The sequence below is a fragment of the Aulostomus chinensis genome, chromosome 20, assembly GCF_037954235.1.
Source record: "Aulostomus chinensis isolate RoL2024-O1b breed Wild chromosome 20, RoL_Achi_v1.0, whole genome shotgun sequence".
Taxonomy (NCBI): Eukaryota; Metazoa; Chordata; class Actinopteri; order Syngnathiformes; family Aulostomidae; genus Aulostomus; species Aulostomus chinensis.
In genome coordinates, this window is record NC_141339.1 from 10,949,818 (window position 1) to 10,974,207 (window position 24,390).

The 24,390-nt window shown below is 43.6% G+C and overlaps 2 protein-coding genes across 4 annotated transcripts in view; one reads left to right on the forward strand and one right to left on the reverse strand.

The window, feature by feature from the left end:
* The window catches only part of aven (apoptosis, caspase activation inhibitor), a 38,330-nt gene extending 29,411 nt beyond the window's left edge, over positions 1–8,919 (forward strand). Inside the window, exons 3-6 of the mRNA XM_086190247.1 lie at positions 5,351–5,421; positions 6,366–6,461; positions 7,202–7,478; positions 8,025–8,919. Coding sequence (XP_086046373.1) covers positions 5,351–5,421; positions 6,366–6,461; positions 7,202–7,478; positions 8,025–8,182 — 602 coding nt within the window. The 3' untranslated portion in view covers positions 8,183–8,919. The remainder of the gene's footprint in view (positions 1–5,350; positions 5,422–6,365; positions 6,462–7,201; positions 7,479–8,024) is intronic.
* Positions 8,920–8,928: 9 nt separating this feature from the next.
* The window catches only part of ryr3 (ryanodine receptor 3), a 117,101-nt gene continuing 101,639 nt past the window's right edge, over positions 8,929–24,390 (reverse strand). For 2 of the 3 annotated variants that reach the window (XM_086190244.1, XM_086190245.1), the window contains 21 exons: positions 21,413–21,493; positions 21,228–21,316; positions 21,030–21,158; positions 20,829–20,933; positions 20,608–20,689; positions 19,199–20,484; positions 19,055–19,104; positions 18,813–18,975; positions 18,592–18,678; positions 17,216–17,416; positions 16,983–17,113; positions 16,565–16,607; positions 15,421–15,548; positions 15,018–15,078; positions 14,780–14,926; positions 12,657–12,791; positions 12,154–12,310; positions 11,971–12,035; positions 10,842–10,942; positions 10,693–10,744; positions 8,929–9,817 (listed from right to left, as the gene is read on the reverse strand). In XM_086190244.1, the coding sequence (XP_086046370.1) occupies positions 9,722–9,817; positions 10,693–10,744; positions 10,842–10,942; positions 11,971–12,035; positions 12,154–12,310; positions 12,657–12,791; positions 14,780–14,926; positions 15,018–15,078; positions 15,421–15,548; positions 16,565–16,607; positions 16,983–17,113; positions 17,216–17,416; positions 18,592–18,678; positions 18,813–18,975; positions 19,055–19,104; positions 19,199–20,484; positions 20,608–20,689; positions 20,829–20,933; positions 21,030–21,158; positions 21,228–21,316; positions 21,413–21,493 (3,389 nt within the window). In that variant the 3' untranslated portion in view covers positions 8,929–9,721. Of the gene's footprint in view, positions 9,818–10,692; positions 10,745–10,841; positions 10,943–11,970; positions 12,036–12,153; positions 12,311–12,656; positions 12,792–14,779; positions 14,927–15,017; positions 15,079–15,420; positions 15,549–16,564; positions 16,608–16,982; positions 17,114–17,215; positions 17,417–18,591; positions 18,679–18,812; positions 18,976–19,054; positions 19,105–19,198; positions 20,485–20,607; positions 20,690–20,828; positions 20,934–21,029; positions 21,159–21,227; positions 21,317–21,412; positions 21,494–22,381; positions 22,397–24,390 lie in introns of all 3 variants that reach the window. The other variant, XM_086190243.1, reaches the window with a different exon arrangement.

Genomic DNA, 24,390 nt, shown 5'->3' on the forward strand with positions numbered 1-24,390 from the left:
TGTCTGAATCTGACAAATAATAACATCAACCACTGTGCAGTGATGCAGCATAGGCCAAGGGAAAAAAATATTAAATAATGTGGCAAATCCATTTAACATAAAAAAGAAGATCCCCCCCCCCCCTCTTTTTTCATACTCTGGCCTTCAGAGAGGAATGCAGTTCTTTTGAATGCCCACTTCAAACAGCAAGTGAATTATTTTGTCTAAAAAGCAGTTGAAGGTGTCCATCTGTTCGCCAAAGTCATACCTTTTTTTTAAACCCCCCCCCCCCTCCCAACAGTCAAAATGTGAAGAAATTAAAAAAACAAAAACAAACAGTAAAATGCCTTAACATTTAAGCAGGTGTCACAGTAATTGTCGACTGTTATTTTATACAGGCTGTCCGATGCTAAATACTAATGCTAATTAGTTAATGTCAACTTCAGCTGTTTTGATATTCCTATCCTGTGCCGGGAATTTTCAAAGATTTCCGTCTTTATATGCTGAAAAATTCAGCTGTTAGTTCAGATACGAGATAATTCATTTGTCCAATAATCCAATTTGTCTAAAATAGTTTATATAGTATTAATTAGCAACTGCCTACATGTTTAAAATAAGAACGCATCAGTTGAAAACGTGAAGAGGTTGATGTTCATAATGATGAACATCTACACTGAATTATCTCTGCAGCAGCTCCCCTCGCCTCTACAGAGCTTTACAGGGAGTTTTAGCTCATTGTTTATCTGCCCGACTGTTTTGCTTGACCTTTGCCGCTCTCATTGTGTTAATTTTTGGAAGCAGCAGGCTGCTGTTTTCAGACAAAAAGCTCTTCAAACCCACTGTAGGCTACTTGTTCAGGATCAAACAGCAAATAGACACAGCTAGCTTTTAGCTGGTGAACCGAGTAGTCACAAGCTGAAAAGGACTCTGGGCCCTATTTAAGCCTTCTACAGCCCAGGCGGTTGGTGGAAGGCGTTCAGTGGGGGTCGTGTGCTGGGGTCATGCTCCGCTTCATTTTGGTATTTAGGGGGCGCGTAATTAGCGTGCAGTTGTCTAAAATTAATAATCTAGCAAGACAACAGACAGTTGGTGTAAGCCGAAGCAGTAACATCACACTGGTAAGAAGTGAAGGCCAATCGATCATCAGCAGGCAGTGTTCCCCGCCATTTTACTTACCAAACAAATATATGGTACCCTCCCAAACAACTTGCCACTTTGACTGGACACTTTCTTCTTGGTCTCCATGTCTGTTTCATGATGTCATCGGTCCGAGAGGGCAGCAAAAAATACGTTCTGGGGTGTCCTTTCTTGGATTTCTACGCACTTGGTTATAGCTTTGTGGCGTGACTTGACACTTACAGCATAGAGGATCGATACTATTTCTTTCCCTCTCTTGAAACTGCACAGCCTATTTCTTGATGACAGATTTGATGCCAAACTATGCTTTTAGACTTGCGTCAGAGCGGAGGGGGATTTAGGTCTCAGATGTGTTTGGGTTTGAGAAGGCAAATCTTCATCATTCCTTTCCGACTTGCTCACCTCCATTTGCACTCCCTTCCTCCCAACCCATCGTCTTCTGTAGGTTTGACAGAAGTTTCTTTTATTCTCAACGGCAGCTGTTGTTGCCATGGCCGTGTCAGCGCCTGCAAACTAACTGGTATTTCCATGGGCACAGATCAGGATGACACTGGGCTCCGATGGTGTAGGCGGGAGGTCGTTCACCGGTGTCAGCAATTCTGTGTGTTGGTGACCGACTTAAGGAGACAGAGCAGGAGGAGGAAGAGGAGGATTAGGTTCTGAGGAGATGTTAAACAGAAAGCAGCCGGAGCCGGAAGAAGAGCGAGCATGAGGATGAGAGGCATTGTTTCACTGTGGCGGCGGCTGAAGGGTGCTCTCCCAGCACTGCAGATATCCCATTTGTCTTTTAACACGCTCGTGTTCCATTGAGATGCATGAACAACAACAAAATGAGAGAAATGAACCGAGGCACCTCAGGGAAGTCACACACTGAATCCTGCAGCTCTTCCATTAACCGTGCAGTGGAGATGATGATATTTCAATGATATTCATGATTAATCACTTGATAGCCGAAGTGAGAAAGCAGCTGCGTGATTCTCTGCTGCCGTTTGTGAGTGATACCCACAGTCTCATCCGAGAACAATAAAGACACTTTAACGCCATACTCCCTCATTACCTCGGTTGCTCATTTGCTCGACATTTGAAAAATCGCAACAACAATCTACGCAGCTGTACAAACTGGAGAAGTTTTGATCCAGATCGTCCTCGGATGATCAGCTGGGGTCGCATCAATACCTACGAGTCGTCGTCAGTTGCCACAAAACAAATATAGCCCGTCGTGCACAAAAACCAATCGAGGCTTGTAAGAGATGGATAACATCGTGTTTTAAAAAAAGAAATAATGAAAAAGAATAGGGGTTTTAGCAACAGTGACCAAAAATGGCCGACATCCAACCCAGGCCATATTGAAAACGTGTAGGTGTACTGGATTCAGCTCTGAGTATTAAGCGAGCGTTGCAACGGTGGAAACATTGTATCCATGAAACAGAGACGGCAACTTCCAATTCAAACATGAGACAATAATAATAACAGCGGAGTGCTGGACCACTTCAACATCATTTGAAGAGAACAAAGTCATTCTGAGAAGAAGACTGGGAGGAACAGAGACATTTTTCTGTATGATTATGTGAAAATGCCTTTGCTAACATCAATAACTAGCAATAGGAAGTGGTCTCTGTTCTTTCCTAAAAGCAGCATGAGTTTCGTGCTGTCAACTCAAATTTAATGAAGCAGCATGAAGATATCCCGAGCCCAGAGGAGATATGAAAGCGGCACATTTCAACCATGTTGAGTCTTTTTTCCTATCTCCTGTTTCATAATTTTTTATGAAAAATGTGTCCTGGTGAGATAAACATTCATACCTCAATATCAGGTGTTCCACCATTCACAATAATTGGGTGAAAAAGCTCAAATTATTGGGAACAGCCTGTGATACGTGTTCTGTTTTACTTGAATTTGAAAGACATATTGATTTATTTTCACAATTTTGGAAGCTGGTATTTGTGAGGCTGTTGAACTGAACCGGGTTACACGGAGATATACAGTATTTTTAATGTCGCGTAAGTGTGTGTGTGTGTGTGTGTGTGTGTGCCTAACAGTCCATCTTGCTTGTCATGTCAGGCAGGGAACGCAGGCCATTGATGCTCAACCTGAAGACATTCCACCCCCTCACCCATCACATAAAGCTGACATTCCTATTCTCTTCTCTTATCCTTCTACTTTGCAGCCTATGTAACCTGCATAATGCCTCTATTCATAAATCATCTTTTCTCTGCTTGTTTTGACAGCAGGGACTCGGCCTGCAGACAATAAGCCCTCCTTCAGCCTCTCCTTTTTGACCCCCTTCACTTCCTGTACAACAAAGCAATCAAGGACAACTGCAGATGGTGTTGAGAATCCTGCCTGAAAGGCAGTGTGTCTATAATATAATGCACGCAGGCCAAGACAAAACCAGAGCCTGCCTGCAACTGACTGCCAGCTCTCCCACTGACCGTCCATCTGTAAGTGGCAGACCGACCTGTGTCTGCTGTTGGTGACTCCACCCAGGCCACTGCCACAGCAGAGAGCCAGTGAAAGCACTCACTGCTGTAATATTAGCAGTTATTGTAGTCATGTAAAAATATAGCTGAGTGTCTTACCTGTCTAACACTGGGATATTTTAACCCTCTTACCTTTTTATTTGTCTCCTAAGCATAATAAGCACAAGTGCTGAACTTATTCTTACTCTGGGAGACATGCTAACTTCCTTGCTAATCTCCCTCCTAGCCTCCTCGCTAGCCTCCTCGCTAGCCTCGCTGACTTATAACGCTTGAGTTTACCGTGGCCCCGTGTCTGTTAAAGGTCACGTGTTTTTCGAAGTTTCGCTTACAAAGTAATTTTGCTGCCTGTACATATTTGCTTCGTGCAAAAACAATTTTAAATATTCTACATCTATTTTGTATGTTCTCAGTCTTTGTTCATGTCTTCGCTAATTTTTATTGAGCTTGTATTTGCTTGCCTTGTTTTATAATTATTTATTTATGTGTTATTATTTCATTATAACATTTCTTAATTTTAGCTAAAACTTACTTGCTTCATTTTATTTCATTTGTATTTTTGAAGTATGTCTGGTTTCTAATACAGTGTATCGTTTTAGTTACACACAATTATTTGCAGCGTAATGAGAAAAGGTGTAGTTTGAGTTGGGAAGGGGTAAAAAGAATTCTAGAGGAAACAAATTGTATAAAAAAAAATGGTTCGGTTTACATGTAAATTAACAGTTAGGAAAGTGAGGATACCAAAAGGTGTGTTTTCATATCTCATCGCCTCTCTCCAGAGATTAGCCTCACAGAATTGTTGAATATACAGCGCTAACGCTACTAGCAAAGATCTTGCTAGCAAGACGTGTGGTACGTAAACTTTCATCTGTCATTGCTGCCTTTCTTTACATTTTATAGAGCAAACTACAACAAAATAACATCATTCATTTAAAAATATACAGTACGGTAGTTAATATTGAAATACATTTGTTGGCAAGCAGTCTCTTTATTCTACATGACGATTAAAGCCCTCAAATCTTAGATGTGGTTGACCATGTTTTTTCATTTCGTAGTGCTCATGTGTTCCTAGTGTGCCTCTACTCATGATGCTAAACCAAGCTAATAACGTCCCAGCTTGGTAGATATGAAATGGATGAAAATGTCAAATTATTGGTTAAAAGAGTGACAGTTTGATACCTCAAAGACAAGAAAAATCACCGTTCATTAACTTCTCAACATTGTCAGAACAAAGTTTTCATTATTTTATGTAAATATTCACATCCACCTCTTTATTCTCCATGAAATTACATCTACCTGCTGGTTCCTGAGGATAGCCACAATTACCAGGAGAGGTTTGAAGAGAGGTGCTTCACATCTGACAGTGTGTGTCCTTATTTCACAGGTGTACTGGATGTTATGTGTCGACACGCAGTACACACTCCCGTTTTCTCATCTGCTCGTTGCTGATGCGACCTCAGTGCTTCTGAGAGCCCTTGGCTGGTTGAATTTTATGGAAGCACAGTGGCGACACATGTTAGCGTTGCTTTAGCTCTCCTGCTGTTTTCACGAAGGTATTGACCGTTCCCCAGACTGGTTTACCTTATCACGCCCTTACGGCGGATGTGAAGGCCTGTCACCGGGAGGAGTGTGTCTGTAAATAAATGAGCCAAAACTGATGACGCAACTTGATTTAGACGTGAGGTTGTGGTTACTCGTGCTGCAGGGTTGAGTGCAGTATTAATACGTCAAAACCTGTTTCTCTGTCTTTCTCTCAGGAGATTCCTTCACTCAATTCCGTTTTTCCGAAGAAAAAGACTGGGAGAAGGACTCATTTGCAGCTAGTCAGGTAAATCTATATTCTTCCTTTTATAGATTTCACCCACTTGCCTGAGGTATGGATCCTTCCAGCAGACCACATGTCAAGATGGAAAATGGAGAACATTAAGGAAGCAGCATGGTTTTATGGATGTAACGTCAGTCAATTAAATACTCCCCCCCCCCAAATTGATTGGAACTGGAACCCAGAACATAGACTCATAAATACATAGAACTTAAGCGTTGTATTTTTCACCATCCTGATCAGATCTCTGTATCTGTTCAATTAATCTGTTTTATGATTCCTCTCATTTCCTGGAGTGGCTCTGAGAAATAACGTGTTCATGAATGAAATCAACATTGACTGCTTCGTCACAATTTAGAAGAACTTCTGTTATTGTGTAATATGTGACGAGACTCATGGAGTAGACACATATTTTGCGCCTAATTAGCAAGCAGCATTCTTTAACGATGGTGCACAGGATTCATTCTGCAGCTTCCCTGAGCCTCTGAGCGCCACCTAAAATGATTATTATTTCATTCAAATATTGTTTTAGTGTTACCGTTGTGTGAAGGGGAGGTGGAAAATTCAGAGATTCACAGTGGACCTGTTGAATCTTTAGGTTTAGCAGATTTAATGGTGAAGAACAAGACGTGACAACAGATGAGATGTGAATTTAGTAGCACCACACACACACACACACACAGAGGCATGAACAGAGCTGGATTATATAACAGTTCCTGAACTCTGTCTCCTTCTTGTGTACAGTCAGAGCTACATTGTTTTGTTTCACTTGCGAGCGAGAACAAAAGCAGCTCTCATAATGATTATACAAGATATGAACCTGAAGTTTAATGCAGGATATCTGACTGGTAGGTTTCATGTCCTTGAGCACACACTCCCAGACCTCATGTCAAAAGATGCACTGGAAGGAAAAAAAAACAACCCAAAACCACCTTTGTCCCTCTGTGTAGATGTCTGCAGCGTTTGTGGACCTCCCGGCGTTGGCCGAGAGCCTCCAGCAAGTGCCTCTTCATCAGAGACTCAACCTGGAGGCTGAGCTGGTTCAGGTAGGATGTAACCCAGCGCACAAAATCTCCTGCAGCTACTGCGACAGTCTACCATCGAGATAAACACGCCGCCGCTCCCCTTTAAAAGAATCCGCTCATTTGTGTGACATTAAAGACTCGACAGGCTGGACTCTTAAATAGAGATTAAGCCTAATCTAGACAACAAACAGAGTCAATAATTACAAATCCTTTAGACAGGGATTAGCTTCAGTCTCTACCCGGCATCTTGAAACCTTTGCTATCACGTTTCCACCTTGTACACTTGATCAGAAGTAATAAAAACAAAGCAAGAGGTCTTTGTCTAGGAACAACTGCCGCCGCTGCTCTCTTGATTGGATTACGCTCATGGTAAATTCTGTAGTCGAAGTCATTGAACTAATTCTGCATTTGTCTGCCGTCTAATGCAGTGAAGGAAAAATTCTGCTCCAAAATAACCTCTCGCGGACCCCAGCAGCCCAGATGGGGCCGAGCTACATTAGGAGAGCTCATGATGAAATGAATGCACAAATGAGATCATCATGTGATTTGAATTTAGCCACGATGATTCTGAAAGAAGTTGTCACCATTTTGGATTCCATTAATCGTTCTAATGTCAGTTTGTCCTCAAGAAGGGGATCTAGAACGTCCATCAGTGACGAGTTTTGTTTCACGTTTTTGAGCAGTGTCGTTAAATTGCTGTCGAGTGGACTGAAACCAGGAGGGTCAACAGGTTTGTCTGGTGACTCTTCCTGATTATCCAGGTGTCGACACCAGTAGAGCTGCCCGCCGTGACCCTCGCAACTAAACAGGAGACCCCCAGAATAGTTGCATTCACTCCTCCGCCGGCAGCTCCGAACAGCCTCGGCACCAACAAGAACATCTCGGTGGCTTCAAACCCAGCACCACGCTCAATTCCCTCGGGTGGAGCCGACACCCCGGTGGATGATGCTGATGAAGAGCTGGATCAGCTGCTCAGTTTCGAGAAAACGGTTTCAGGAGGCCAGTGTGTCAGTGTGGAGGATGCGGCTCCAGAGGAGGGTGAGTATAGTCTGCTCAATGGCTCTCCCAAATTTAAAGGAACACACCAACTTTTACTGTCCATCCTCCACTGAGCCAGACAACAGGCTCGATACCTGTCTCTCCTCCCTGAGAGGGCTGACAACCACAGAGAGCAACTGACGGCTAGTTAGCTTAGCACAATGAATGGTAGTGGATGGGCAGGTTAGCATACCCCCAGCCAAAAAAGCAAAAGGATTTCTGACGACTAGAAGAGTGAGTGCTACTATTAATCATGGCTGATCTGTTTGATGACTTTAGACGGTGGTTGGCTAACCTACCGGTACACTACCACTCATTGTGCTAAGCTAACTAGCCAGCTATCTTTTCTGTCTGGCTCTGAGAAGGATGGTGAAAAATCATACTTCCCCACTTTGTAGTTTTCTGTTACATAAGTCAACACTCTTGAAGTGGTTTTATGAAAAACTAGCAAAAAAACATAATGAACAAATCAAGTCTCAGGAACAAGTATTTGGATTTTTTTTTAACCTCAGGAGTCAAAATCTTCGATGTTCTTTTAATCTGTAGTGTGCCAGGAAGTGAAGGAGGAGGTCACAGCAGTGAAGGAAGAAAAGAAGAGTGATGAGGTAAAAGACAACCACGTCAACTCTCCCACGTCTGCTCCCGTCAGGAAGGAAATGACAGAGGAAGACCTGGAGGACTGGCTGGACAGCATGATCTCCTGACGAGACCGTCCAGGAGACATGTGGTGGAAGATGGACTTGACTTCAAGCCTACATTACGTTTGCATTATCATAAAGCACCTCTGCAGCACATTAGCAGCCCTTTGGAAGCTTCTGTGGGTCCAGAAGCTGTTCTGTCAACACTTGAAGGAAATTTCTGGCCTGTTAGCCATTAAGTGCTAGCAGCTGTGTTTGTTTGGTACAAAGCCGGTAGCAGAAGGTGGGTTTAAGATGGAAGAAGTGCACATTGCAGCTGAAGATGATGGAATGATGAAACAATGAATGAATTCTATCAGTAATTTGATCTTCAATTTCCGTCCTTTGAATGACATCACTCAAAAACAAAGAGTTGAAATGTCATTCCTTGGGATTTAATATTGTTGGATATTTTGACCCTGCCATGTTTTGTTTATCAAGAAGTTACAGTTTAAGTTACTATTCTCTGTCTCATTTCCTCGGCCGACAAGATGTTCTGTATGTCTGAGAGAACTTGTCAGAATGTTCCGTCCGCATGTTTCACAGAGAGAATTCTCTGTTACCTGGGAGACTGTGAAAGTTACACACCGCGGGAGTTTAGCTGCCGCCCTTGGAGACACACTCACACACACACGGGTGACACAGTTGCTTTATTGCCTCAGTTACTTTATTCTCTCCCTCGTTAAAATAAATGCGGCTTACCGAAGCTACTACATACATACAAATGGCCAAACAGTAGCAGTGAATAAATTGTTAATAAATCCTTGAACAGAGTTTTGTTTTCTTCATCTTCTACTGTGGAAAGAAGTGCAGGCGAGCCACAGCTTGAGAATCAAAACTAAGCAACATTTACACAAGGATCATCTAGATTTTATACAACAAATATTTTCTCTCTGATTTTTTTTTTTTTCCAACGTAAAAGCCACAAAACTAGCTTCAGCTAAATCTGCTTGTTCTAAACCACTGCTTGTGTCAGGAGGGACAAAAATAACATTTTTTTTTTTGCATAGTTTCTCATAAGGCACGTTGGCACTTGATAGAGTGAATCGTCCTGTGACAGATTTCAACCATCGTCAAAAAGGCAGATCAGGACTGGCGATCGATACAAGCAGCACACGTCCGTTCAGCGGGTTTGGTAAGACGTGCCACGAACATCCCGGCCGTCCCTCCGGAAATTGTGCATATTCAGACGTTCACTTGTCACGCTGTAACCCTTCTCGTCGCTTGTCAAACGTTTACACACAACAATTGTGCAACAGGTTGAGGTTAAGCGAGTGAAAAGGCAATGTGAGTCAAAACAAGAAGTTGCATAAAAGAGGCGTCGTGGCAAGTGACTATTTTTGGTAACAAGGATGCACAAACCGCCCAAACATCTGTTGTAAGTCTCAGACATCCTTTTCCATTATATTTTCTATTTTGAGTTCAAAATGAATGATTTTTTTTTTTTCCTTTCCATTTTAACATCAATGGCAGCAAAGAAAGTCCAGCAAGTTCTCAGGGTGAAGTTGGGATAGAGTCAGGTAGAAGGGTAGAAGAGGGCGGAGCCAGACACCGCAGCTGTCCTCTCTAACCCAGCTGGTCCTCGTATTGCTTACGGAAACAGTCTCCAGTAGGGAAGAAGTCCCAGCAGCGCTCCTGGTACATCTTCCACACAAACGATTCCTGGAGGAGACGGAACACAAAAGAAGAGCCTTGTAGACGTGCGGCTTGTTCTCCAGGATAACAAACACCAACAAAAATGAGATGAAACGCAATCACACTTATTCACGATAGAAAGGTTCTGACTGGACTGGTGGCGAATAGAACAAAGAGCTCACAGCGGGTTTTTCTACAAAATTCACTGAAAACTTTCAGTGAATACACAAGACGGCCCCCGGAAGTTTTGTAACGTTAAGAGTTGTTTACTCGTGACCAAGCCAATGGGATGTTGCTGAACACCAGCAGAGCCACAGTAGTACATTTTTCAATGTATTGTGTCGGCAATTGGATTTAAAAATATCTATAATTCTAAGGTTCCTCATCTGAAGATCCATTCAATGCACCAGAAACCTGCCGATATTGTTTGTCATTCCATCTGCCAATAAACGGTGACTGCGTCGTGTTCGGTAGTCATGAAACATGTCAGAATGAGCACCGCTCTTTATTCGGTACCAGTACGAGACACCAGGAGGCGCCTCTTTCGTGGCGATAGAAAGGGTCAAGAATATCAGCAACAGGTGAGACTCGGAGGAGCTGGTGGAGCGCGACGTTCCGTCTCATTGCTAAATTTGACGTTACAACACTGTGTGAACATCAAAAAAAATCAGCTCGTCTCGCATCTTAGGGGGAGGATAATAACCAGGTAATATCACAAAAGTCAAAGTCAACCCACGCATCGTTTCTTCCTGTTGCTAAGCTCTACTTATGCAACATATCCAGTGGGCTGAGGTGTAGGACAGTCAGAGCTTCAGAAACATCACTCGTTTACTTGGCTGTCTTCAGATGCTCCGTCAGCTGACCTGCTATTAGGGTTTCAGAAACTTGAATATGACCCCTACCTGTCCCGTGTGTTCAGTCTCATCCTTGTTAATCAGGTACATCAGGAAGAACCTGCACACAGGAGGACAACATCAGTGCTGGACAGTTTAAAGGTGTGTGTGTGTGTGTGTGTGTGTGTGTGTGTGTGTGTGTTTGCAGCTCCTCTCACAGGTAGTTGGCTAGGTTGTGCTCTTGTAAAGTGTGGGTTTCAAACCCGTGAGGCGTCCGGTCAAAGTAGTCGTTCCCGATGCCACAGATGAAGCATTTGGTCTGGAGGAGGAGTGAGAGGACGAAGGGTGACATGAATGAATTGGCTATTCATGAGCGGAGACGTGTGGTGTCAGACGTCCCGAGTCTAAAACTGCATCTTCAAATTGTACAAATGTCGAAAACCTGAAGACGTCTGCCGGAACAGATGCACATTCAAGAAGCTGCATCTTCAAGGTTTACTTGCCTCGTTTGCCCTCTAAGTATGAACGAGACCTTTTTTTCCCTCCTTAATACCCTAATCTACTCCTACAGGCCGGCTGCTCAATCTTTTTCCTCTGGAGGGCCAAAACTGACACTTGATGTGCTAAAATGATCCAAAGGTCCCCCAATGAAATATGACAGAACACCTCTGCCGTCTAATTCTTAAAATGAAACCATGATTAGAGATCAAAATCTAAAGAGCACAAAGACCCAAGCATAAACTTTGAAGTGCAAAGTCATGTTTTTATACTGAGCCTGAATATTCTGTACGTGTCAAATTATTATTATAGTTGTTTTTGTTATATCACTACATGAAATATTCAATTACTTACAGCCCAAATCACAAGGTGTTACCATGGCGATATCATTGCGATTTTGATATTTCACTTTTGATCAGGACACTGTCGTAACGACTTGATGGTCAAGATTTTTTTTTTTTACAAACTTCTCACCTTTTAAACAAGTCCCGACCTGGAGACCTCTACCAGTGGAATTTAAGTGCGTCAGGGTCATAGCCGCCTTCAGGAGGTGAGGCTGATGTAACAAACATTTGACTGCCTTCAAAATCTCCCTGTTACTGTGGGTAACCGTGCTCTCTAGCGCCACCTTGTTAGGTGCAGGATTGACTTGACAGACTCAACTCAAATCAGAACGGGATGTCAGAATTTTGATAAAAATGTAAACAGTGACACTCCCTGCATGTGTACAATCCTGATTCTGATGAATGTAAAAAATCCCGCAAGACTATCATCCCTCTTAGCTTTCCTGCTTTCCATCAAAACAGAATTCCCTACTTGCGGGGCGAATGATTTCTCCCGCCGTCTTACCTCCATGTCCTCCTTCACCTGCTCCTGCTGGTCTCTCAGCTCACCAAAGGCATCGATGATCAAACCTGGAGGGGGGGGGGGGGGGGGGGGGGGGGGGCGGCGTTAATTTCATAAACCACAGGAGCAAATATGACAGCGGGGCCAAAATGAAAGGCAGGCAAAGAGTGAAGGTGATGGTCGCACCCTGAATGATGGCCAGCAGGATGACGATGACGAAGAAGAAGAAGGTGATGTCAAAGAGGATGCGGTAGAGCTCGTAGGGGTCACCGGCGGGGTCCTCCAGCTCGTCTCCTATACCTCCTCCAGCTCTGACGCCCACGTACATGTGGAACATGTAGCACTGGCAGGAGGACAGACAGGCAGCTCACTTTTTTAAGATGAAACCATGAAGAGAACAGCCTTCTTTCATTCTCTGCTTGCTAGAAAAATGTTTTTAATTTTCAGTTTTAATCAGCCAAGGCTGCTGAGAATCCAACGTTTGAGGAAAGGTTAAAAAAAACATAAAAAGCGTAAGCATGTGTTTTATGAGACAAAGTTAAGAAGTCAAAACTTCCCTAAATAGACTTGTGAAAGTTCACTAATGGAAAAATTCCAGCTTCATTCTAAATCAAAGCCTCCGGAATCTTTTCAGCTCCAAATATTTGGCCTTGCTCGGGGAAGCTTTCCTCTTTTTCAGTTCAACGTACCGTCATCATATCATCGCACTTCATGTCTGGCTCGTCTTCATCTTCGCTCTTATTGTAGAACTTCCTGAAGAAGTTGAAGGCCACCACCGTGTAGAGATAGACCACCACGGCCAGCAGACCCACAGTCAGCACCAGCTGCACACACACAGGAGCTACTGGGTTATTTCCTGATGAAGCAGAGCCACAGCGTCTCTCTCTCTTCCCCCGTATCCTAACTGAATCAGGCCATCAAGGCCCGAGCTGACGTTCCTCAGTGGAGCAGAAGGGAAACGCAGTATTTTCAAGACCCGAGAAGCTGAGTTTGGGATTTCAGGTGCAGGGTGTTGGAGATCAAGAGATCTGAATTACAGCCATTTGAACTAATTGTTTCACCGGATGTTGCGTGATACTAAGTAGATATTATGAAGTAATACTGCCAAAAAAACTGCCAGTGTTCATCGTATGTAGGTGGAATATTTTCAAAAGTCAAATTTAGTTGATGTTTTCATGGCCACATTTCCATGCTCATTCACAACTGTTCAGTGCATGAATTATCTGCCAGAAGTCTTACATACTAGATTTGTATTCCGTATCCGTCACATCCTGAGGCCCGTCTGTTTAACCTACTGATAAATGGCGGATTGTGTTTACTTTAGGTTTGGCAGAGGTGGACGCTCGCTGAGTGCTCCCTCATCATTTTCACATTCACTTTTAATATCCTAAACGATAGAAATGATTTAATAGGCGGTTAAGATAACAAAGTGTGGCTTCGCGAACACTGACGGGGGTTTCGACGAACAAAATGCGATGCAACTACTCAAACATGCTGGATTGGATTTTAATTGTTTACTCCGCTAACATGGCTTTCCTTTGACGTCGGGACAAAACAAGGCTGTGAACGATACATGCACATGTTCACAAAAGAGAAACTGTCGAGCTCCACGATCTACCTTTAAACAATGACACACGCACACGCACACGCACACACGCACGCCCTTCATATGACGCCCGGCTGTAAACACGGCAAGATGATGCTGCTTTCAACCACCGTGATTTGGGTTTGGAGTCTGAATTCAACAACTGAGTCTCTTCCACATTCTTTTCTACATTTTGCAGTGAGAAATAAAAACTCTTCAGACCTGCACTTCAAAATACAACACCGATGATTACCTGATTGTTCATTTGACAAAATCCAATTCAGTGACTTTTCTTCTGAGCCCGGATGACTGCACATTGTCTTTTTGAGCACATTTTACTGAACTGCGTTTCCCACCTGTACTTCTAAGCTGCTGTGACGTGTAGATTTCCTGATTGTGGGATCAGAAATCTTTCTATCATTTTCTATCCCTTTATTTCACTAAATCACTTTTTCAGGCTTAGAAAATGAAAATCTCCAAATCCTTCCTGGTGTTTCATGAGGCAAAAGAAGTCCTGGCTGGAAACTGTCGACTGATTTAACCAGACTTTTGCCGTCGGTGACAACATTTATGATATTTATATCAGGAGCACCGGCGGGGCGAAAAATATTCTGATTTTCAATTTCTATCATATAGAATGTCTCTTGAAAAAAAAAAAATCCTGCACAAAATAAAACATAAAAACTATTCATTTAATGAAATTATGAAGAGCGTGAACAGGCCTGCTACCTGGAAGGTCGAATGAAATGAAAAAAGCTCCAAGGATAAAACATCAAATGCAGTCGCCTCTGAGTCTTTACTTCGACTTATTTCAGGGTGAGCTGGAGCACAAGTGTCCCTTTGTCCTCCTGATCCACTCCTTCAAATGAAGTTGAACTTCATCCATTTCTCATGACTGAATGTTGATTAAAGTCTTTGCGCTCTTTATTCCAGAGTGACGTCTTTCCTATAGTTAATTTCTTTTTATTTGATTACTTTAGTGTTCACACACACGCACAAGTCAGTGTGAGGTGAAGGTTGTGTAACAATTCTGCACACTGAATCGATTCAAAAGTCCAAGAATGTTCTACTGATTTGAGATTTTCAAGGTCAGGGGAGAAGCGCGATGTTAAAAAGAATCAAATAAAAAAAGCTTCTTCAGCAGTTAACAGAGTCGGAGTCTTTGTGGATTGAACGTTTCTGGCTCTACTTTGTACTCTGGCGCCCCCTGATGGTGAAGATACATACCTGCTTGCCGTTGTGAGTGACAGAGGACAGGATGGTGCGGAGGGTCTTGAAGCCCATGGCGATGTCCAGCAGATGGGCAGCGAAGAAGAAGTTGTTGAAGTGTCCAAAGATGGACATGGTGGTGTACCAGATCAGATACAGGAAGGACTGTATGGACCAGAGTGCCCGGCATTTACAAACCACGAACATGACGCTGCTTATTTTACTCAGACCGCCTTCAGTTTAAAAATACACTTACATTGTCGGTCAAAACCACGCCCATTTTCCAGATGTGGTACTTCGTATCGATGGAGCTCAGCCTGTCAGTGAGAGTGGAATGTTGTGAGTCACAGTAACAGCAGCTTTGCATGGAAATAGAAACATATATTTCTACATCTATACGTTCTAGATGTCACCCTCAGCTTGTAGCAGGTGTACAGGCTTAAATCATTCTACCTATGCTGTGATAATTACTGGTAAAATGTGGGAATGCTTGATCATCGTTCAAATGCTAAATTGAAACATTTAAGAACCACTTTCTTATCAAACAAGGCTGTCGACCAACATCAGATTTTCTAGTTGCTAAAGTGTGTTGCTTTTACTCTTTGCTTCCAGTGATTTCAGTCTAAAAAACCTCTCTGTCAAGAGAGGTTGCTTCTCACCAGGAGAGCAGCGAGGCCTCCCTCTCCACAGTCTCCACGGTGGGATCGAAGTCCAGAGCGCTCTTATCCAGACCCAAGAGCTCGGCGATGCGTTCGGCTCCGTACAGATCACCGTACTTGTTGATCACCTACACAGACGCAGGCGGGGCATCACTCTGTTAGCGTGAATTCTGAGCAGAGACACTGGAGCAACAGAACCTATCTATTCTGAGGAGGACGACTTCTGTGAAATATTAGACCGTCAGCGGTCGCTTTCAATCAGCTTCAGTACCAATGATCACTCCCAAGTATTCCCAGTCATTCATTTTCACGATCTAACGTTTTAATGCCAGTTTGTTGAGGTAAGAACATACAAACAAAACCCTACTTCACTCACAGCTCGGGGGGGGGGGGGTGGATCCTCACTGCTACTATTACCATAGTCAGAGCATTATTAGCTTATGTCTTATGGCACATTTACTGCTAAAATATCCTGTTGAAACCTGTACAAACCGTTTTTTTTTGTTGTTTTTTTTTAATCTGTGCCTTTTCAGCACACATTCTCCATTACATTCTAGTACACGGAGCTGTCAGTCCGGACCTTCGTTCCTGTGTTTCACCAGAGTTCAATTCTCCCGTTTGACCTGTGGCACACACGCGTGCTAATAGCCTGAACTCTGCCAGCGTTGCCGCGGCAGCATCATGGACTGGTATAAGAATGAGAAAACTTTATGTAGCCCACAAAGAAAAAAAAAAAAGATTTATGAAATAAATGTATATCGATAATATGTGACTAACACAGTGTGTGTGTGTGTGTGTGTGTGTGTGTGTGTGTGTGTGTGTTCATACACCAGTGTGTGCAGGTGTTTGTCCAACAGGCCCAACTGGTGAAAGGCAAGATTTAATGAAGTAATTACAGTGGGACCAGAAATTACTAGCTTTACTACCTTAAGTAACAACAGTGTGTTCAGTATTAGAGACTTTTATTTATTAGAGCTGAGGTTGATATTTAAAACAATTATCACATGATATGAACCCAGCTGTGACTGGTGGTGTTCAAGGTTAAATGAATTTAAACTGGTTGGAACAGGCATGTCACTGTAAATAGTAAATTAACTGAAAACTAAATCACTGCAGACGTATCATCTGCATCCTTGACTCTCACCTTCCGCTTGATGAACTTGTCCCAGTAGTTGCTGGGGAAGGATCTAGAAAGGAAAGAGTAATACCGAGACAAAGTTCAGCTCTTGTAATGGATTACTGAAAATCCAGGCCTGCTTTTGTCCCCGCAGAGCAGCAAAGTTAAAAAATCAACAACTATTGCTCACTAAAACACTGAATAACTTGAACTACGAGGCCTGCAATTCATCGTTTCTACATCCGTCAGTTGTCACTTCCCAAAGTGAGGCTTTTCCAGTCTTATTTCATGAATATTCATTTTTTAAAACACGTGATGAATCAATTGATGTAATAAGTTTAAGATTGTCAGATGAAAGGGAATCGTTCTGGATGTAATCTGTGCAAAGTAAATCAAGGTTAATCATCAAAGACAAATCAGGCTTTGAACCAGGTCAGTGACTCACGGCGTGTTGATGACCAGTCGATCCCACTGGCCCTTGATGTCATCGTCAGACGGTTGCTCCGTGATGTAGAGGCCGTCAAATTCAAGCTTCCTGGCGATTTCTTTCTCCCTCTTGAACACCACCAATGGAACCTGAAGGTCAAAGATTCTGATGAGACTCCATGAAGCAGAGTGAAGATGGACTGATGGACTGTTGGACCCCCCCCCCCCCCCCCCCCCCACACACACACACACCTTCAGACAGTAGTAGCCGACCAAACAGAGGAGGGAGATGACGGTGTGGAAAATAGCCAGGAAGCGCAGGGTGGGTAACATGTAGCCGGTGCTCTCCTGAAGCACGAATTCGTCCATGTCGAAGAGCGTGTCCTCGTCATCCTCATCTCCACCGCCCCAGCTGTTTTCATCATCTGCTTCATCTTCAGATTCACCGGTCACCTGGGGAACGAAGAGGTGACGCCATGCATGCAGCCTATCATTTGAAGCGACTTTTTCATTTCTCACATCAATTTTTAATTCGGCGTTTCTCCCTGAGTTTCCATAAAACTTGTTATGCTAGCAATAATCTTGTGAAATTTCTGGATAAATTCGGGGACATTCCACGTGACTACATCCCTGCTGAAGCAGGATGAATGAGAATCAGCACTGACTGGCTGGTGTGACTGGTAGCCTTGTTTGGCTTGTGGCCTTATTCGACCAGGGTTCATAACTACCTGTGTTTGCCTCCTTTTGTTTTTAATAAAAAGGGTTTCAGAGAAACACAATGTCGTTTCCGGCACCATTAATGATACCTTGGGGGAAAAAAAATGCTATGTTGGATCGGGTAATGCATCGTATCATAATTGGGACTGCTAGCTATGTAAAGAAGAGGTGAGAGAGCCAGCATGGCTGGACTGAGTGTTTGGAGTTGAAGGGAGAGAAAACAACACAATGATTTTTACATTGGTGCACTGAGAGGCTTCGTCGCTGGCCCAGTTTGAATTTATCATAAAGGTTCAACAAATTCAACATAAACACGGATGACTGATCACACAAACAATGACACAAAGTTGTTTATTTTCCCAAATGAGTCTAACCTTCAAGCCTGCAGCAAATCGATTTTTTCTTGGTTGATTCAAGTCAAGTCACGGCATCAGCAATCTGATTGGTAGACTGACTGGAAGCTTTGCGGGTTGGCTATAGCAGCGGCGCTAGCAGTGGAGTTGAGGACGAGACTGAGTTCAACGCAGAAAGCTGACCACTAATCACAAAAGTCAATCAGTATCAAGGACACTGAGGTTTGAGGCTGCTACTGGTTGCTTCTGCGATCGCTCTTTGAGTAAGTAATGAGCACAACGCACGGCAGACTTCGCTAACGATAATTAATCTTCAAAGATGAAATGATCACAATCAGGTCATTCAAGTCGTCGTGTCTCAAGTAACACCCACAGTCTTCCAAACACTGTCCAAGCAACGGTGAATTCTATCTCCGATCTACAGAATCTGAAACCTTCCAATAGAAGCTGCTGCTCTCAAGTGTTCATGTCAAATTGACCGACTGCTTCTATGCTGATATCAGGTGACAAACTAAAGATGAGCTACAGAGAAGCGCTGAGGTTTAGTCCATGTGTTACCTTGTAGAAGAGCAGAATGAAGTTGATGGCGAAACACACAAAGAGAGCCAGGAAACGCAGATTGTAGAAGTTGCGAGCCAAGTAGTTCTGTCAGGACAGAGTGGGATTGAAACTAAGGTTTACTGCTGACAGCCCTACATAATTGAACAAGGACGGAGAGTAAAAATCAATCGTGAAAGGGACACGATGGAACTATGAGGAGAAGGAATGTCGGGGCTCACCAGCATCTTGGTCAGATAGATGTCGAGCGCGGCAAAGACACTGGACATGAAGGCAGGCGCCGCTTCTTTAGGGTGACTGGATCTGGCTTTGGGCTTCTCCTCCACCACTGGCTCCTTAGCTTCCTCCTCCTTAGGTTTGTCCTCCTTCTCCTGATTCTCTGTGCTGTATATACACACATCATATTTATTTTCAGCCAACTGTTCTAATATATAATACTCCCTTTATATTCAGTGTAACTCACTCAGCTTTCTCTGGTTCACTCTCGGGGGTTTCAGGTTTGGCAGCAGCTTTCTGCAACAGAGTGAAAAGAATATTCATCAGCTGACAAGGGCTGAAAGCTCATATTTACAGGGTTTACGAGAATTTCTCAGAGATGATCACAGACCTTCTTTTGATCCGTGGCAGAGGTCTCTGCACTAAGCTCAGAGACATCACCCAGGCCCGGCTCCACATGTTTCCCACCTTCCTTCTTTGGCACTGTTAGCATTTCCAACATCATATCGACCTCTGCTATGTCTGCCGGAGGCGCCATGGCTGTGTCCAAACTTCCCGATGCCTCTATGGCCTCCACTTTCTCCCCTTCACTCACATCTCCATGGATGCCGAATTGGGTGGGATCAGGCATATTTCCGAGGATATCTGTGACTTTAATGTTCTTAGCCCCTTCAACTAAGCCACCACCAAACATAGACGACCAGATGACATGGAAGAAACCGAAGACGAGCCCGTAGATTCCTTTGAAGAAGCCGGTGAAGAGCATCCAGAAGAAGGAGAAGAAGCCTGTGATCATCTCCTTGATGCTCAGCTTCTTGATTTTCTTCAGCTGCTTGCGGACGTTTTTAATGGAGACCATTTGACGGACATGAGCTATCTTTTTCTTGACTGAGCGGCAGGCATTGGTGAAGGCTGAGGCGGATTCTGCAGCGCCTTCTTCTTCATCAGACAGGTCATCCAGAATACTGTATCCCTCTTCCTCCTCTTCCTCCTCTGGTAGTTCAACTGCGTCCGGTTCGGAGATCTGCGAGGCCAGCTGCATCTCAAAGATGGTGTCCTCACAGAAGTTAACAAACATCTCCATCTTCTCACTCTCACCTCCCTCGTTGACCACGTCGAAGATGAATTGACGCTTGGACTCTTTGACCTGCGGCTTCTCCCACTGCTCCCGGCTTGACTCGCTGATCTCGAAGTAGACCCTCTCAATGCGCTTGGCACTGCCCATGATTTCAATGCGGCCCAGATACGGCTCAAAGTAGCTCAGCACGCTCTCTGCCAGATCCAAGAATGTGGCCAGCCGGGAGTCGTGCGGCATGTGTTCAGACAGGTTGGTCAGTAGCACAGCCACATTGAAGCCGATGTCTTTGGCCGGCTCATGGAAACGCTCTACAAACTCCTTGTAATTGAACATATCGTTCTCATCAGCCTCCGCACAGGACAGCAGGAAGTCGATTTCAGATTGGCTGTACTGCTTCTGGCTCTCCATGGACTTCTGGAACTCCTTCTTGGAAATAATTCCCTTACACTCAGGATCGTACTCCCTGAAGTTGTCAGAAGTCGTCAGGTCCTTCAACTTGAGGAACATGTCGAAGAACTTGAGGATCATTTCAACATTATTGGAGGACTCCACCAGGGTGTCAACCATCTGCTTTCCAATGGTTCCATTCACAACATTACCTGGGAAGGCGAGACACAGTTACACTGACGTCATCGTTCACTGTAGAACAAGAATTGCAAACAGCCACAAATACATTCCTACGGTACGTCTTTTGAAACTGAATAACAGCTTTTGCCTGTTACCTTCTAGCAGGGACAGCAACATGACAACCATGTCCTTCTGTAAATCCATCAGCTCCTTCAACAGTTCAATCTGACTGGCGTCCTGCAGGGTCAACAGAGACTTTATCTTAAAAGCTTTGCTCTGGCCAAGATTTCCCAATCACAGAACACAGACGTTAACCTTCCAAATATTCACCCAAAACTACAAAACCACAAGTTGATGAATGAGAATTCGACTGTACCTGAGACAACTTCATCTGCATGTTGGCAAATACATGCAAGAAGCCCACGACTGCGTCCCACAGTCTGCTGTGAGCTAGACTCTGCTGGTTCCCAATGCAAGGACCCTGAAATAGGACAAGATACGAAGATGGTTGGATAGTGTAAAAAAAAAAAAGAAGAAAAAAAAAAGAACAGGATAATGTGGATGATTCAGGGTTCACCTGGATATACTCAGTCAGTGAGTTGAATATTTGCTTGGCTACACATAGAGCTTGGGAGAAATTGACTTTGCCGGTCTCATCAATGATGTCTTTGCCAGAGTAGTACCAGTAGAAATCACTGATCGATTCCTAAAACAGAAGACGACATTAGTAATAGTGTTGACAAGCAAAAAGCCCGCGGCAGTCAGTTTGACTCACCTGAAGACGGAGCAGATAGTCAACAGTGCTGATAATGATGTTGACTGTTGTTGTGTTTCCAGTTTGGGTTCTCAAAAAGTTCTGAAAGTCTAACACAGGGGAGCATTTTCACTTTTTTTTTTTTTAACTCTTTCATTCCAAAGCAAAGCAATTCATGTGAACATGACTGATTGGGGCGACCTCACCTCCGTTGTGCCCCTCGCACAGAAGTTGCAAAAAGCGGAACAGATCTCTGGTAAACTCATCATTCTGTAGAACCTTGGAGCCTTGTGAGAGAAGAGATATCAGTGAATGCAGCTGCAGCACCACACAGAGTTTAGTCAAACCTCTTGACTCGACATGAGGTCCAATCATACGAGAAACTCCCCTCAGAAGCAACTGATATGAGGCAAGCAGGGCATGTTTCAATGTTCAAACCAGTTTTGAAGTCCAGTGACATTTAGATTACAGGTTCAAAACTCAATCCAAAGTGCTTTTTGAAAAAAAATTTAAAAAAGAGAAAAAAAGCTTTAACATTAACAAAAGTGAAACACTAGGACATTTCCATAAGCTGGAGGAAGCTTGATAACTTTCACATGCAGGCCAGGGTTGGGCCTGATAAAGGATGTCATTTCAGAAAAGAGCTGAGGAGACAAGGTTACAATAATTCACTTTAATTCTGATAGATCCAGTCGGCCAAGCTATATAAATATACAAAATGAGAGAAATACATTTCTAGGAGCAGATAAAACCATGTGAAAGTTAGACACCTATAAGGAAACCAGCTTTGTGAAATAGGCCCCAAGTCCAAAGCAAGACAAAGCTTTGCTTAGGCTGTGGAAGAGTCAACAATCCTTCAGTCAAACCCTTAGGGAAGGGAAGTGGCACCGATAGCCTCAGTACAACAGATTTAAGTACTAGGATTTGCATTAGTAAATGTTAACATGAAGGGAATGATAACAATAAGAACACAAAAGGACAGGCAATGGATTCTGGAGATCCACTTTTTTGTGTACACTCAGTTGGCATGCACAATGTGTCCCTACAGACATCTGGGCATGGGGAGGGGCAAAGTCTAGGGACCACATAAAGCAGGGAGTATGGACCACACATATGGAGGAGACATTCAAGGTGTAAGCATAGCCATATCAGGATGATCTAAATTTGCTATTTACCCCGCTCAGTGTGGACTGCCATCGATGGGTTTTTTTTAAATGAGAGGAAGGAGACAAACAATACACAAAGACATAAGCAAAAAGAGAGGACATTGAGTTACAATACCAAGAGATATGAGTATACCGGCTTGGTCATGCAGTTAAACCATTTTTTGTGTCTGTGCCGCATCTAGCGCCATGAGTACCAAAGAGTCATAGTGAAGATTTAATTACCATAACAGGGACACAAGTAGTGACAGTGATTTGTTCAACACATAACTTGGTGAAGATGTTTAGCAGAAGACTGAATGATGAAAGGACAGACACTTAATAAATAAGAAATAAATCAGTGAAAATTGGAAGTTGGAGAGAAACGGAAGCTCTTTTATTAATGCTGGACCATGTCCTGTGTGACTACACAGTTTGTATCGTTACAGGCCAATCACATTCATCCATGGAAAAACCAGCAAGGCCTGTCAGTCGTCAGGCGCTGTCCCCAACCTCCAGAAACCTAAAGGAACATTTCAACCAAGACTGCCCAAAAATGTCTGTAGCCTGCAGCATGGCTCCTTGTCACTTAGCAGCCTCTCAAGAGAGACCCATTCCTGGGACATTGATAGGGGGTGGGGCCCAGAGTCATCCAACGCTGCCTCCCCCACAGAGAGCATATCACTGCCCAGCAAGTCTCCTACCCTACAGTACACAGCCTGACCAAAGCCCTGCTTTCCCTCCACGGCCTCCACCTTCCACACCTGTGTTTCCGTTTCAGTGACTATTAGCTTCAAGAGATCCCTTGACCAATCAAACCCAAAAGAACTCTTCCGCTAGGTATCCTGGTGCATTGATGGTCTGGTTCATAAGTTGCTGCCACAGCCCTAAAGAAGTGCTGAACACCACAGAGGCAAATTCCATGTTTCCAGCCTCACTCAGGGTGCATTCCACTGGTGTTGGCACTGATGTTCCCCTGCAGAACTATGGAGTCCTGAGGTAGTGTTCTTTGGAGAAACCCCCCCCCCCCCCCCCAAGGACTCCAAGAGGCAGCATGTTTTGATCCATCTTTCCCAGCATCCCTGTAGAGACTCACTTGCTTTACAGGGCAAACTCCCTCATACTAATGCTTAATCTTTCACCCTGCACAACCCCTCTAAAGAAGTTTGGTTTCAGACCTGTTTCTGTGGTTGACGGCGCAACTACTTCTAGCTGGAACTGCTCCACCTCACACATGGGTTCTCGATGTACTACATCTGTAGAGCCAGTGTACTATGCAAGGGTTCCTCACCCTTATGTCCCACTCTGCAACGCTTTTGGCACTTCACCCTCACAGAAAAAGCGCATAAATTTCCCATGTTTTCCCACATGTATCCATGGGAGCACATCATGGTTTTGTACCATGCTATAATATGTGGACCACATGGAAAATGGTTACATATTTAATCTGGAAGATATGTTAATACATGTAGCAAGCACAAGCAACTCAGTACTGTACAACTGGATGCACCCGCTGGTCACACTGCACTACCGTGAAAGAGCCACAGGATTAAGATGAGTTTGGCTGATACTTGTACATGTTGGCAATGATCCACCATTAGCTTCAAGCCATATACATCAGTTGCTGGCTCTTTCTACGTTCCTCAAAAGAAAAAGGGATTTTGGCAGCAAAAAAAGGAAAGCCTTTGTGATCTCAAAGCAAAAAAAAATTGTACTTGGAATGCAAAATACAGTTATTCTTTCTCATATGTAAAATTTGTTAACATCCTGTCTGTTTTTTTGCCCGCCCACCTGTGTCTTCATGAGAGTACGGTCTATTAAGGCACTGTTGTGTCTTTTTTGAGTTTGTTTTTGTTGCTTTGTAACATTGCTTGACTGTTATGGGCATTCTTGGACATTTTCCATCTAGATTCTTCAGTTTTGTTTTTTTTTTTAAATGTAAGGTCCACTAATTGTAAACCTTGGTTTGTTTTCTTGCTTAGGATGTTTAGAAATTGTTGAGGAAATACGGGACACTGGAAAGGGCCTAGATGGGGCTTTAA